The following is a 12,233-nucleotide window of genomic DNA, read 5'->3' on the forward strand; positions in this document are numbered from 1 at the left end:
ATAAAAAAAAGGAATTAGTCACATGCTATGTCACAGATACACAGGATACTTTTGTAGCATGATTTTCACTCTTACTCAACAAAAAAAAATCGTACTGTTACATTGCACTCTTCAATATTATCCATTATTTTAAAGGGGCCATGCCATGCACATTTCCAGGTTTATAGTTTTACTCTGGGGTTCTGCTGGCATTGTATTTTATACTGGCCCTTAATGCAGCCCCTTAGTTCGGTCTCTGACATAGGTCTCTATTTTACCTTCTGTTTCTTTAAGATGAAGCTTCAGTGTGAGATTTGAATAAATAAGTAAAAACTAGAAACACCTGTAGTTAATCTGTAATCAATGATGAAATGTCACATCGTTAACCTCTAATTGGCCCTATGAGTCATCTGATATTTTGTTTGAATCTTCTTATTGTACGGGGTCACCCCTGAGTTGTGGCTTTGTTATGGGAACTGAGACTTTTGGGACAGTCACGCTACTGACTGAATATTACACATGATCGAGATTCATTTGCCAAATCATAATATAGTATAGAAGACAACATGCACGCAATGTAATTTGAAAAAGGATTCCTTAAATTACTAGCATATTTAAAGGTGGAATCAGCAATTCTGATCCAATATACCTTTTGACACATAATGTTCAGAAATAATTATTTTTATGAATTCCCGGTAACAAAGAAAGTGGCTTGAATCGAGCCAGACAACACTATTGCAGCCAATCAGCAGCAGTGGGCGTTGATGCTCATTGACAGGACAGGTGGAGGGGAAGATTATTTTTTGTTTACTCTGTAAATTACCCTCAACTCATAGTTTTTAAAGTAGATACTTTTGTATTCTAATTTAAGTAGTTATTTAGATGATTAATTTGATGACTGCTTGAGTACCTGTTTGCTCAATGGTGTAAGGACGAAATAAACACAAGCTGATACTTTGCAGGTATATAGTTTTGACAACTTAGACTGAGTAACGTCTTTTATGAGACTCTTCTTTCTTTTTAACTGAAGCTCCTGTCACATGCATAATATAGCACCTACAGTATACTGTATGTATCAATATGCACTGTGATATCTAATCTATTTGTGTCTCTTTTTTCTATTTCTTCAAGTGACGGTAAACTGAGAGCGTAGCCACACCTCCCAATTAACAGCACAGACGAGCTTAGATCTGTGAGACAGACACAGACACGATGATGGAAGGCACAGTACGTTATTTTCTGTAGCTCTAGAATAAAGACTGAAAATCAAAGAGAAATTTGATTCAATTATAACAGTGACATATAACCTCGGATTGGAGGTGTAGAGGATGCTTTTTTTTTTTTTTTTATTCTTAGGATGGTGATAGAATTTCCCAACCTGAGGGTGGGACTAAATACCCATGCTGGGCCTGCATCAAGCGGCAACCAACATTGACGTCACTCATTGGTTTGTGAACTGCCATTAGGAGGCCTGAAGTTCAGATTTTTGCCCTCCTGCTAGTTCGGAGCGAGCGGTGAATCTGACTCAATTTTATGGGAAACCCGATGACATTACGTCGCCCCCACCAATAGCTGAAACCTGATTAAGATAAGGTTGGAGACCTATAAAATTATTTTAAAGTAGAGGCAAAAAATTCTATGGATAGGAGAGCAGACATAAGTCTGCCTGGTCTTTAGTCAATTTTAGCTTTGAGGAGTTGTGTGAGGCGATAACAGGACTTGTGAAGTTTACCAGAAACTTGATTATCATTCCCCAAGGAAAATAAGCACCATTATTCAAACAAATCAGCCATGCAAATTTGTATTTATTTTTTTCCTTTCTTATTTTGCTCTGACTGGTTGAAAACAATGATAAATACACAAAAGGTTGTTTGTTTGTTCTGCATTTTTCTTCTTACAAAAAAGGAGAGGTACGTGTAGATTGGACAGGTATTCATGACTTCTTCCTCTTCCCGCTTCAAGATGCCCGTACCGATTTAAAGGTAAACCAAACATCTTTTTTGTGATGGAGTATGAAAACACAATGATCATCCAAACAGACTCAAAACAATCCTGCACAGTGACAGGCCTCCATAACCTCCAACAATTGCCTCTCCTCTCCGAGCGTGCGTATGGTAAACAGCTGCTTATATGGCCTTTATATGAAGAACAGGTTCACTTCAGCAAAGACAGCAGCTGTTGCCAGGCAACAACAAGAGGCTTTAGGAAGTGCTCCACTGAGCAGTGAATGTTCAAGTCAAGTCAGAGAGAAACAATGAGACAGATATTGACTGTCAAAGACGGAGACTGATTGTGCTGCAGATCACAGTCAGGGACACTGCCTAATACAACACTGCATGTTTTCTACATTGGTAATGGAGAATGGACAGCGGGTGTCATTTAAATGTTCTGACGTCAACTGAGGCATGCCTCACCCTCGCCCTGCTCTGCTCTCCCTACGACACCTACGCGGTTCTCCTGACGCGCGTAATGTCCACAACTGCCAGCGCCTCTTGAAGCCCCCATCCATTCCCACAGGACTCCCTTGATGGAAGTGGTGGCGAGCAAATGCCACCAGGAGGAACATTGGAATTTGTGCTCAATAATGTCACTTACTTTAAAAGACAAAGGAAACAAAAACAAAATAGTACACCACAGCTTTAGTGCAGTACCATCTGCTGCTTTTGCTCAGTTTTTGCTCCCTATATTTACCGGCTCGGTGTCGACAATCTCAGCAGGACATGCCAAACATTGTTCACTGTAAACATGTTGTGGTCAAAGCCCATGTATACATCTTTTGCAGAATAAGGACAATTGACTCAAACTCAGAAACAAAACTTCTTCCCACTTTTCCCAGACCACGTGCCGTTTCTGCACACCATCCAGGCAGCATGTGCATGGTTGTACCACGCTAACAACACCTAACCAAACCTAGCTCTGATGTTGGGTGTGTTCAGAGGTTCCTGACATTTCCATCTATAGAGATCGACGGCAGTCAAACGATACATGCGTTTAAAAAATAATGCAAGCGCACACAGTCCTGCCACCGAGAAAGGTGTGTGGGAGGAAACGGCAGCAACAGTTGTCATGTTCTGTTGTGACAAACCGAACAGAGATAACATCCTCCGCTATTCAGTCTCCACTTTTACAAACAGCCCGCACATACTGTAGTGCCACGCATTTAACGCTTGCTGCTCCCAGACCTTGGCTCACACGCACAGCCAACAGTTTGGTTCTTTTCTTATATTATGGGATGCTACATAAGGGCTCGTAAAGAAACAGGATCATTTTAACATCACCATTCGGCGATCCACCACATTAGTACTTACCTGTTCTGTGATAAAGATGGTTATTCTGAACCTGTATTTAAAAAAAAATTGTTTACATGCAATAGAGACATCAGGTAAAACCGCTGCAGAAACTCCCCCAATACATTTGCTATTAAGGTATAATATAATAGCTGAAAGATAATGTACAGGAAGGAAGTTATTATAAGTAAAATGCTGGCAGGTTGAAAAACAACAACATGAAGCCAAGATCACCTTGACAACCATGGGAGGGCTTCATGTACAATGACCATCCTCCTGTATATCACGCTGCTTCCTGAACAGCTGCTCAGGCATTCAGCCACTGACATGTTCATTTGAAACAGGGTTTCTCAACCATAGCTGGCCCAGGATCCGGTCTTCAGTTTAAAATCATAACAATAATTTTCTCACAAGATGCGTTAATTAAGATCTTTAAAACTGGCTGATCTGCTGACTAGCTTTGTGCTGTGCAAAAAAACCTGGTGCCACTTCTGACATTCACAAAAACTTTAAATCATATGTATCAATGTTGTTTTAAAAGCATGTAACTTTTCACACTTGGATATATGCTTTTAATTTTAGAAGCTAAAAATACATTTCAACCCTTTCAGCTTGTAGTAAAAGCATACATCTCTGCTTTGATATAAATCATTTGGCACAGTTCTGCCCACAAGTCATTCTGTATGCCACACCCTCCTCCACTGGTCCAATTTCCCCAATCAGCCCACCTGCATTCACTTGCCTGAGTATCTATACTCCGAGGGTGCAGTCAAATGTCAAAACAATTCCTCTCCCAACTACTTGTCTTTGACTATTTATTTCAGTGCCGGTCCTAGAATTTTTGTTCTCGTTGTCCTTCATTGAGCCAAAATCTCTGTGCGTTCTTAGTTGATTCATGCAGGCTACTTATTTACTTATTTCCACATTTTGCTGAGTGAGGATACATGATTGATTAGGGAGGTTACGTTAGTTATTGGAGTACATCTCTTTTCAAAATCTTATACAGCAAATACCTGATGTGAGACTGAGAACTGTCTGTAATAAAACACTTTACGTTTTACTTTAAAATATGTTTGATTTAAGTAAACAGATCAGATCATTACTTCCAAGGAAATACAAAAATATTCCAACAGCTGTGACAGAGATCAATACTAAACCTCAACCGGAGAGTTTACAAGGATGATTTAACTGCAGCTTAAAAACCCTGACTGTGTGAAAGCTCACCTGTCTGAAGGGAAGAAGATTAAGAAAATGAGGCCAAACATTGTAATTTGTTGTTAGATCCAGATCGATCTGGTCTCCATGTCGGGCATAGCTATTTTTTAATGAAGTTACTGCTGTTGTGCATTAATGTGCGCTGCTCTCTCTCATTGGAGACGCTAATATGGATTCTGCTGCTTGTTGATGCTGCAGGTATTTAATAATCTCAGAGGAAAGACTCCTACAAAAAGCTGGAAGCAACAAACTAACCTTCAGGTCTCATTAATTAGATATTTTAAAGACTCCTAATTGCAGTAAACTTGTACTTGTATGGACATTTCAGTTTGTATCTTTGTGAAATTCAAACAAACTGAATGAGGCTAACCTCGACATATGTGAAACCCGTTCAGTGAATTTGAAGAGGTCTGTGTGTGACACTGGCAACTAAAGGTTCTTATTCTGAAAAAAATATCCTCTCTCACATTTATAGTTGATCGGGGCTATGAGGTGGCTGCTTATGCTCCTCCTCCTGTCCAATCACATTTATCGACACACATTTTAATAATAAGATTGAATAAAAAACAATTGTCCAGTTCATTCAAGATAGGCATCGCGTTTTCGTCTTACAAATCTGCTACGGTACACATCATCATTCGTGAACGGCCTAGTGATGTGTCGCATTAAATGTTGCTGCTGCAAGGAATTGTGGGATGGAGTTAACTCCTTCCCTTTCATAAAGAATGGCCTGGTGTATCCTCTGCTAAAGTAGATGCGACAGGAAGCATCGAAGCCCCTGTCCTGAGCATTTTGAGAATTCAAACAGCTCTAGATATGGCTTGCACTTACACAGTATACTCCTAGGCCATTTCACTCAGGATCCTTCCTAAGCAAAGTTGACTATTCCAGCGCACCCCTAGCCTCCCACTTCTCAGAGCCAGATTGGTGTATCTGTCCCGCTTAATTCTTAGTTTTCCAAGTTATCTATATCCAAGTCACTTTTCTTATCAGCTTTTGACAAAGCTTGGAATCTGGGCTCTGCCTCTGGCTGCCCCATGTGGTTTGTCGCTTGGACTTTGGACTCTGCCTTTGCCGAGCATCATATTTAGCTTGCCTGCCTGGTCTCTTTAATTTGACCAGCCTCCCACAGGTAAAGTACAACGTGTTGCTCCTACCTCTGGTCACCAGTGTCCTGCAATTGGGTTCTCGCCTTGTCACCATATCACATGGTTAAAAGGCTTTAACTACTGAATGAGTGAGGGTATCGTGAAACTTGCAAAATAGGATCAACTTAAAACGTAAACTTCAGCGATTAATAGCATATTTAGTTTGTATTAGACATGTTCAACACAGATTAAAACATCAGTAACGTGTTTTTTTTTTATGGTTTGGAAAGGAATGTTTGTCCCTCATTTTACATGGTACATCCCAGATAATGATCAAGCATTCCCATACCTTAATGTATTTGTTTCTTTTTTTATTTAAATTGGTCAAACAAGTATTACCATATTACTCTTAAATGTTGTGCATGTCTATCAGCTGATACCATGCAGAGATCCTGAGTCAGAGGTTGAAAAAGTCTTTTTCAAAATGATTTTGATACAAGACATGGTACCTATATTAAACATATAAGTTTGCTTTTGGGATCATGGAGCATGTCATGTTCCTTTTTTTTTATTTTTTTTTTTACTTTGAATTGTAAAAGCAGATACTCTTGAAGATCAAAAAAAAGAAAGAAATCCGAGCATTATGTCCCCTCACCTGTCCAAAAATGTCTGACCAAACTAATGCATAAAAGCAACAAAGCGACAGCACATCCCGAGACTCAGAGGGTCTGACATGTGTTAAAATACGTACATGCACTGCAGCCCACAGACAATGGTATAAGCTCAGCAGGCCCACCTCTCACCTGTAAGTAATGAAAAGATACGTCCTGGCACCACAGGCTTCCTGTTGACCAGAGCGAAGGACAGCTCCGTCTGCAGAAACACAGCTGAAGCCTTGATGAGATGCTGTCCAAAGCGCAGGGTTGACATGTCTCACTGACTCTCAGGCCTGGGAGAGACACAGAGGCAGCAGGTGGTCAATAACATCAGACTGAACAAGGATTCTCTTCATCGCGCACACGTACAGCTGGAGGCCCTTACTGAAGAACCTTGCTGACATGTTTCATTTGATTAGGATGTGATTTGGCTGAAGGTGATTCTGTAGCCCACCATGGAAACCTCACAAAAAAACAACGACACATATAGCATATTACAAGGTTAAAAACCAAAGATTAAATTGAAAACTATATATGGAAAACACTGCAATTTACTTATACAATTACGAGGAAAAAAGGAGTATCTTCATAAATCGTATAAAAAGCTTTGAGAATGTACCTACACCGAGATGCACACTCATTCTCCCCGTGCACCTATCGTGACTAACTCACCCACACCCCAATCACAGCTCAGTTGTCTTACCCTCTGTTTTCACTGGAGATGTTTTTAACATCTTTAACTACACCTAAAAAAAACATCAATGGAACAATTTTGTTCTCAAAATTCTTCGGTACACATGAAAGGTTTATTTCTACCAAATTTCATGCACAAATGTGTTCAAATCCATGTAAGTGAGCACTGTAATTTTGCCTGTCCACTTGACAGGTGGAGGGATTATCAGTGTTAATTAAACAGCAGGGTTATTCCACAGGTGTGATTTTGACTGGTCACATAAAAGGCCACTCTAAAATGTGCCGTGGAATGCTGTTCTACTCCTCTTTAATGGCTGAGCGAATGTTATGAGGTGGAGTATTTTTCCAGGACCCAAATGCAAGCACACAGACTCGAGGTATAAGTTCCAAAAATACTGTCTTTATTGTCCAAAAAATAAACAAACAAAAACTACAAACCAAAAGGGTGGCACCGAGCGTGTCCACTTTACGTCCAGTCGGGAGGGCAACTCAACCGACAGCTCCAGGGGGACACGGGTAACAGGGCAGCCGGCAGACCAGCGGAAGGGACGGCGTCAACAATCCTCCTAGCCGGGAGGGCAACTCCACCGACTAGTGATTTTGACCGGGATATCCGCAGGAGACACAGAGGCCGGAGGAACGGGAACAGGAACAGGACTGACAGGGAGCTGACGGGGAGCAGACGGAAGACGGACGGGTGGCTAACAAAAACACAATGAACCGACAACCAGAGTTGTGCAGGGGCAGGTTACATATAGTCTGGGGAGGTGATCAGGGAGATGCAGCACACCTGCAGGTGGTGATCAGGGATGAGTGGCTGCATCTGCTGGGACTGGTGAGGGGGCGTGGCCACGGGAGGTGAGTGGCGTGGCCACAGACAAAGACAGGGGACACAGGAGGAGAGGTGATCGGGGGCAAAATGGAGGACAAAACTGAACTCCTGACAGCGAATTTGTTAGATATTGGCAGAAATTGGAACAACTGTCATATACGGCGATCTAAAGCATACCAACATGCTCAATTAGCAACATTCTGGTGAGTAAGCAAGAACTGGGATGTTTTCAGCTCCCAGGCATTCTGCACAAATCCTTGCCACAAATGGCTGTTCATTATCATGCTGCAATATGAGGTGATGGCAGAGGACGAATGGCATGATGATGGGTCTCCACATACATTTGAATTGCCATTAAAAAAAAAAAGGACCCGTGTTTGTTGTTTGTACCTTATGCTGCCCATACTATAACTCCACCGCTGTCTAGGTGGTTGGTCTCAGACCATCTTGCAGGTGTGGTGATCCTGGGCTGCTGTGGTTACGTGTTTTGTGGTCGTTGGGTTGGTTGGATATAATACCAAATTCTCTGAAATTATGTTGGAGACGGTTTATGGTAGTAAAATGTTGGACATTCCCGCAGTCATCATGCCAATTGCACACTCCCTCAAAACTTGGGACATCTGTGGCATGTGTTGCATGAGAATACTGAATATTTTAGAATGGCCTTTTATTGTGACCGGTCCAAGGCACACCTGCGCAATAATCATGCTTGTTTAATTAGTATCTTGATGTGCCACACCTGTCAGATGGATGGATTATCTCGGCAATGGTAATGTGCTCACTAACACGCATGGTAACATATTTGTGAACAACATTTGAATGAAATAGATCTTTTGTGCAAGTCTTAGATCTTTTAATTCAACTCATGAAAAATGGAAGCGAGAACGAAACATTTGCATGTATATTTTTGTTACCCATGGTAATCAAGAACCAGAGTTGTATCACTCTTCTGTACAAGACTTTCGTTGTAATGCCTATATCGCTCACATTTCACAGGCATAAACTGAAATAAATATTGGTATAATAAACATTTACAGGGACTCGAGTCTCCAACAGATGTGGCCAATAGAGACAGATTCGTGAATGAGTGTCTGCCAACACTATCACACTGATCACAAACCTGTAAATAAGGCTGAGGGTCTACAGCAATGCCAGTAGCTATACTGAGGCACAAGATTGCTTTGAGCTAAATGCTAATGTCAACATACTAACATGGATTTGCAAAATATTACAGTGGAAGCTTTTATCAAATTACTGGACAAAATTAAAATTTTGGAAAAGTTAGAGGATCCCTGAAGTTATAAATTATCCACCATGAATGTCTGTACACATTTTGGTGGCACCCCAGGATATTTCGCTGGATGAGAGGGACTCGAGGAAAAGTCATTACGTCACCAAGGATTCACCAGGGATGAATGTCTGTGAAAATGATCCCAGAACAGAACGATTGATTTTTTTTTTTTCTGGAAAAAGTAAATACTGTCGTAGTAAACATAGACTGTGACACTGATGAATTAAAGTTTAACTAAGCAAATGTAGGCCCAATTTACCAACGTATGCATTTCATATTAAGCTGATTTTAATATGTTCAACTGAAGGTCTGAAAGATGACCTATTCCCCTGAGTTTTCTGATTGCTCTATGTTGTATTAAAAAGTTAAATATCAAAACAAACAGGTGACAAATAATAGTGATTCTACTCAGTCCAATCAATACGTAAAATGTTTGACAGAACACTAGATGATTGACTGTGTGACTGCTGCTGGTAGCCTGTCAGCCATGCTCACTCCTGCCTGAAAAGACCCTACTCATGATATGTCCTGCCCCCCTGCTTTGGCTCACCATGTAAGTACGGTGGATTTTGGTCTCACTGCAGCTCTGACAAATATGTGAAATAGCCTCTTTGGTGGCCCTTCTGTGTAAGGTTCCTGAAAACTATGTCAACAGAAGAAAAAAGTTTCAGAATTAAAAGGATGTTTGTCTGCTTGTGTGCTTTTTCTGGCACTCAAAAATTTGTCATATGAGAACATGAGACAAATTCCTCTTTGGTTTCAGTATTCTGTACACCTCATATTCAGTGTGACTCCTGGCCACAAGCAGACTCAGATTGTTTGTTTGATACGTTTGAAAAGTTGAAGGCATCAACACAAGCTGATTCACATTTCTTTTTGTTTTTCATACTCGTAAAGACTGGAACAGGGAGTGTCAGCTATCACTTTGTTATGCATTACAATACTTGCCCCACATTTTTGAGCATTGAAAGCATCTAAAATAGCCACTGACCATCTAGTGGTAAAGATAAGAGCCCACTCCTCAGTCTGGTTTAAAACCTGATATGTGGAGATCTTTAATGGACTCAAGCAAGTAACTCATGCAGTCAAAAAGGGAAACATGAATGTGTGACAAATGGAAGCTTATTGAAAAAGTAAAAGGCTCAGTACAAAAGCTGCTGAAGGCCACAGCGTCACATTGTTAGAAACCTCAAACCTTAGCTGAGCCCCCTGCCTCAGTTTAAAACAAAAAAAAACCTTCAAAGCTTGACAGCCTCACACAAATTTTGGTTACACAATTTTCCAAAATATGACCTGGGTAGTGAAAATGATCAGTCTCGCTAACTAAAGCAATGATCAGAGAAATCCAATAACCAACAGGCCTGATACTGAGTCAAGTGGAAAAATGAAGCTGATGGTTTCTTTTTGTTCAGGTAGTAATCACAGCAGAGGTGGAAAAAAATACATTTTGTGGAATTCTTTCTCTGGTGACTCTCTGCTGTGGTGGAGAGACAAATCTATCTTAGTGGACCGTGTCCACGATAGTAAGATGGTGTCACATATGACAAATTCCTCCATCAGCTGTTACATGGTTGACATCCTGCTGAGAAAAAAACATTATTGCCACCGCAGCATGTACAGACAAGCTGAACTCACTACAAAACACTCTTGTTTTTCTGTCTCTGTTGTTTTAGATGAAGATTTGAGTCCTAATACGTATATCCCACTGTATAGCAATAGTAAAGGAAATCCCTTGAAATCAAGACAAATTACAAAATAGTTTTAGCTTCAAAATAATTCAAGTTTGGGCATTTTGTTATCATTTAAAGATCAATCTGCCACTTTTTAAACTGTGTACCATATTTTTGATGTTAAATTATTTTTCTTGAAACAGACATTCAGCTGAAGGCTGAAACATGTATAAACCTTTATTGTAGTGTATCAGTACAGTGTTGAACATGTAAGGTACTCAGCAGGGTTAATCATAAAGTCCTGCCAAGTTAAAATACATGCTGTGAAGAAGTGATCAGAAAGCTTTGATTAAGTAAGGGCAGGCTTAATTGTTCTATTAAAATAACACTTTTGTTTAATTACAACTTAAAAAAAATTGTCGGAGTGCTGCACATATGTGAAAAGTGGTCCTGTTGCAGGCAAATTTGGACCTGATTTATTCGAGTGACCCACAAAAGGTTTGCACTTACGTATTATGAGGTTTCATAACAGCTACCAAATAAATCGCCTTAAAATGACCTTTCTTCAAGTCCCACCTGAGATATATTGCAGCCTTAATACTATTAAGGCCCTGCATATTTGATTAAAATTCAGTGATAACCTCAATCTGACTGACATTTTCAGTTTTACTGTATGGACAAAAATAGCAAGCCCTGTTTAATTTCTGTGAATTTTGTTGTTTCTGTTGTTGTTGTAGTTGCTGCGAATGGAAGCTGTGTGCTGAGGTAGATTAGCTACCCTTTACACCTTAGGGCTTCTCTTGAGTTATCACATTCTCAAGAAGTGGACAGATGTTTGGTCACAGTGACCTTCAACATTTGACCTTCAACATCAATTCTGTTTATCTTTGAGTCCAAGTGAGCGTTTTTGCCAAAGTTGAGAAAAATTCCCTCGAGGTTTTCCTAAAAACACTGCGATATCCTGAAGCATGATGTTAGTCCACATGAGGCCACAATGATGTTGATCTTTGACCCCCAAAATCTAATCAGTTTTTCAATGGGACCAAGTGACAGTGCCTTAAGGCATTCTTGAGATAATGCATTCATGAGTACGGGACGACAGACAACCAAAAAACTGCCTCCTATAATGCCTCCGGCTTTGGCGGTAGCATAAAACAAAACACAAAAATAAAACAAAAAAAATGTCAATTCAATTCAATATTGAACAGTTGTCCGACTGTCCTTATGTTCGCACGTTTGCCATCCATAAAGTTAAAATGTCAAGGTCAAGGATGCAATATCTCAGGAACACATGTAGGGAATTTCTTTCCCTTTGGCACAAATGTCCACTTGGACTCAAAGATGTACTGATTAGACTACAGTGGCAAAAGGTCACTGTGACCTCACAAAACATGTTTGTGGCCATAAAGTCAGAATAAATGCATGAATTGATGTAAGACAACATTACAAACACATGTCCAATTGGATAACATGGTGAAATGATTAAAAAGGTCAAACATCTACGTCACTGCTGCATCAAAGT

At 40.3% G+C, this 12,233-nt stretch overlaps 1 protein-coding gene across 2 annotated transcripts in view; it reads right to left on the minus strand.

Annotated features, from left to right (window-relative positions):
* Positions 1-12,233, minus strand: part of LOC138623621 (bis(5'-adenosyl)-triphosphatase-like) — a 276,741-nt gene that overhangs the window by 170,372 nt on the left and 94,136 nt on the right. For both annotated transcript variants that reach the window (XM_069703242.1, XM_069703241.1), the window contains exon 4: positions 6,394-6,518. In XM_069703242.1, coding sequence (XP_069559343.1) covers positions 6,394-6,499 — 106 coding nt within the window. In that variant the 5' untranslated portion in view covers positions 6,500-6,518. The remainder of the gene's footprint in view (positions 1-6,393; positions 6,519-12,233) is intronic.

Source organism: Brachyistius frenatus, unplaced genomic scaffold (assembly GCF_029030835.1).
Source record: "Brachyistius frenatus isolate BFR_SWC_R1_liver_20210118 unplaced genomic scaffold, ASM2903083v1 Contig_45, whole genome shotgun sequence".
Classification (NCBI taxonomy): domain Eukaryota; kingdom Metazoa; phylum Chordata; class Actinopteri; family Embiotocidae; genus Brachyistius; species Brachyistius frenatus.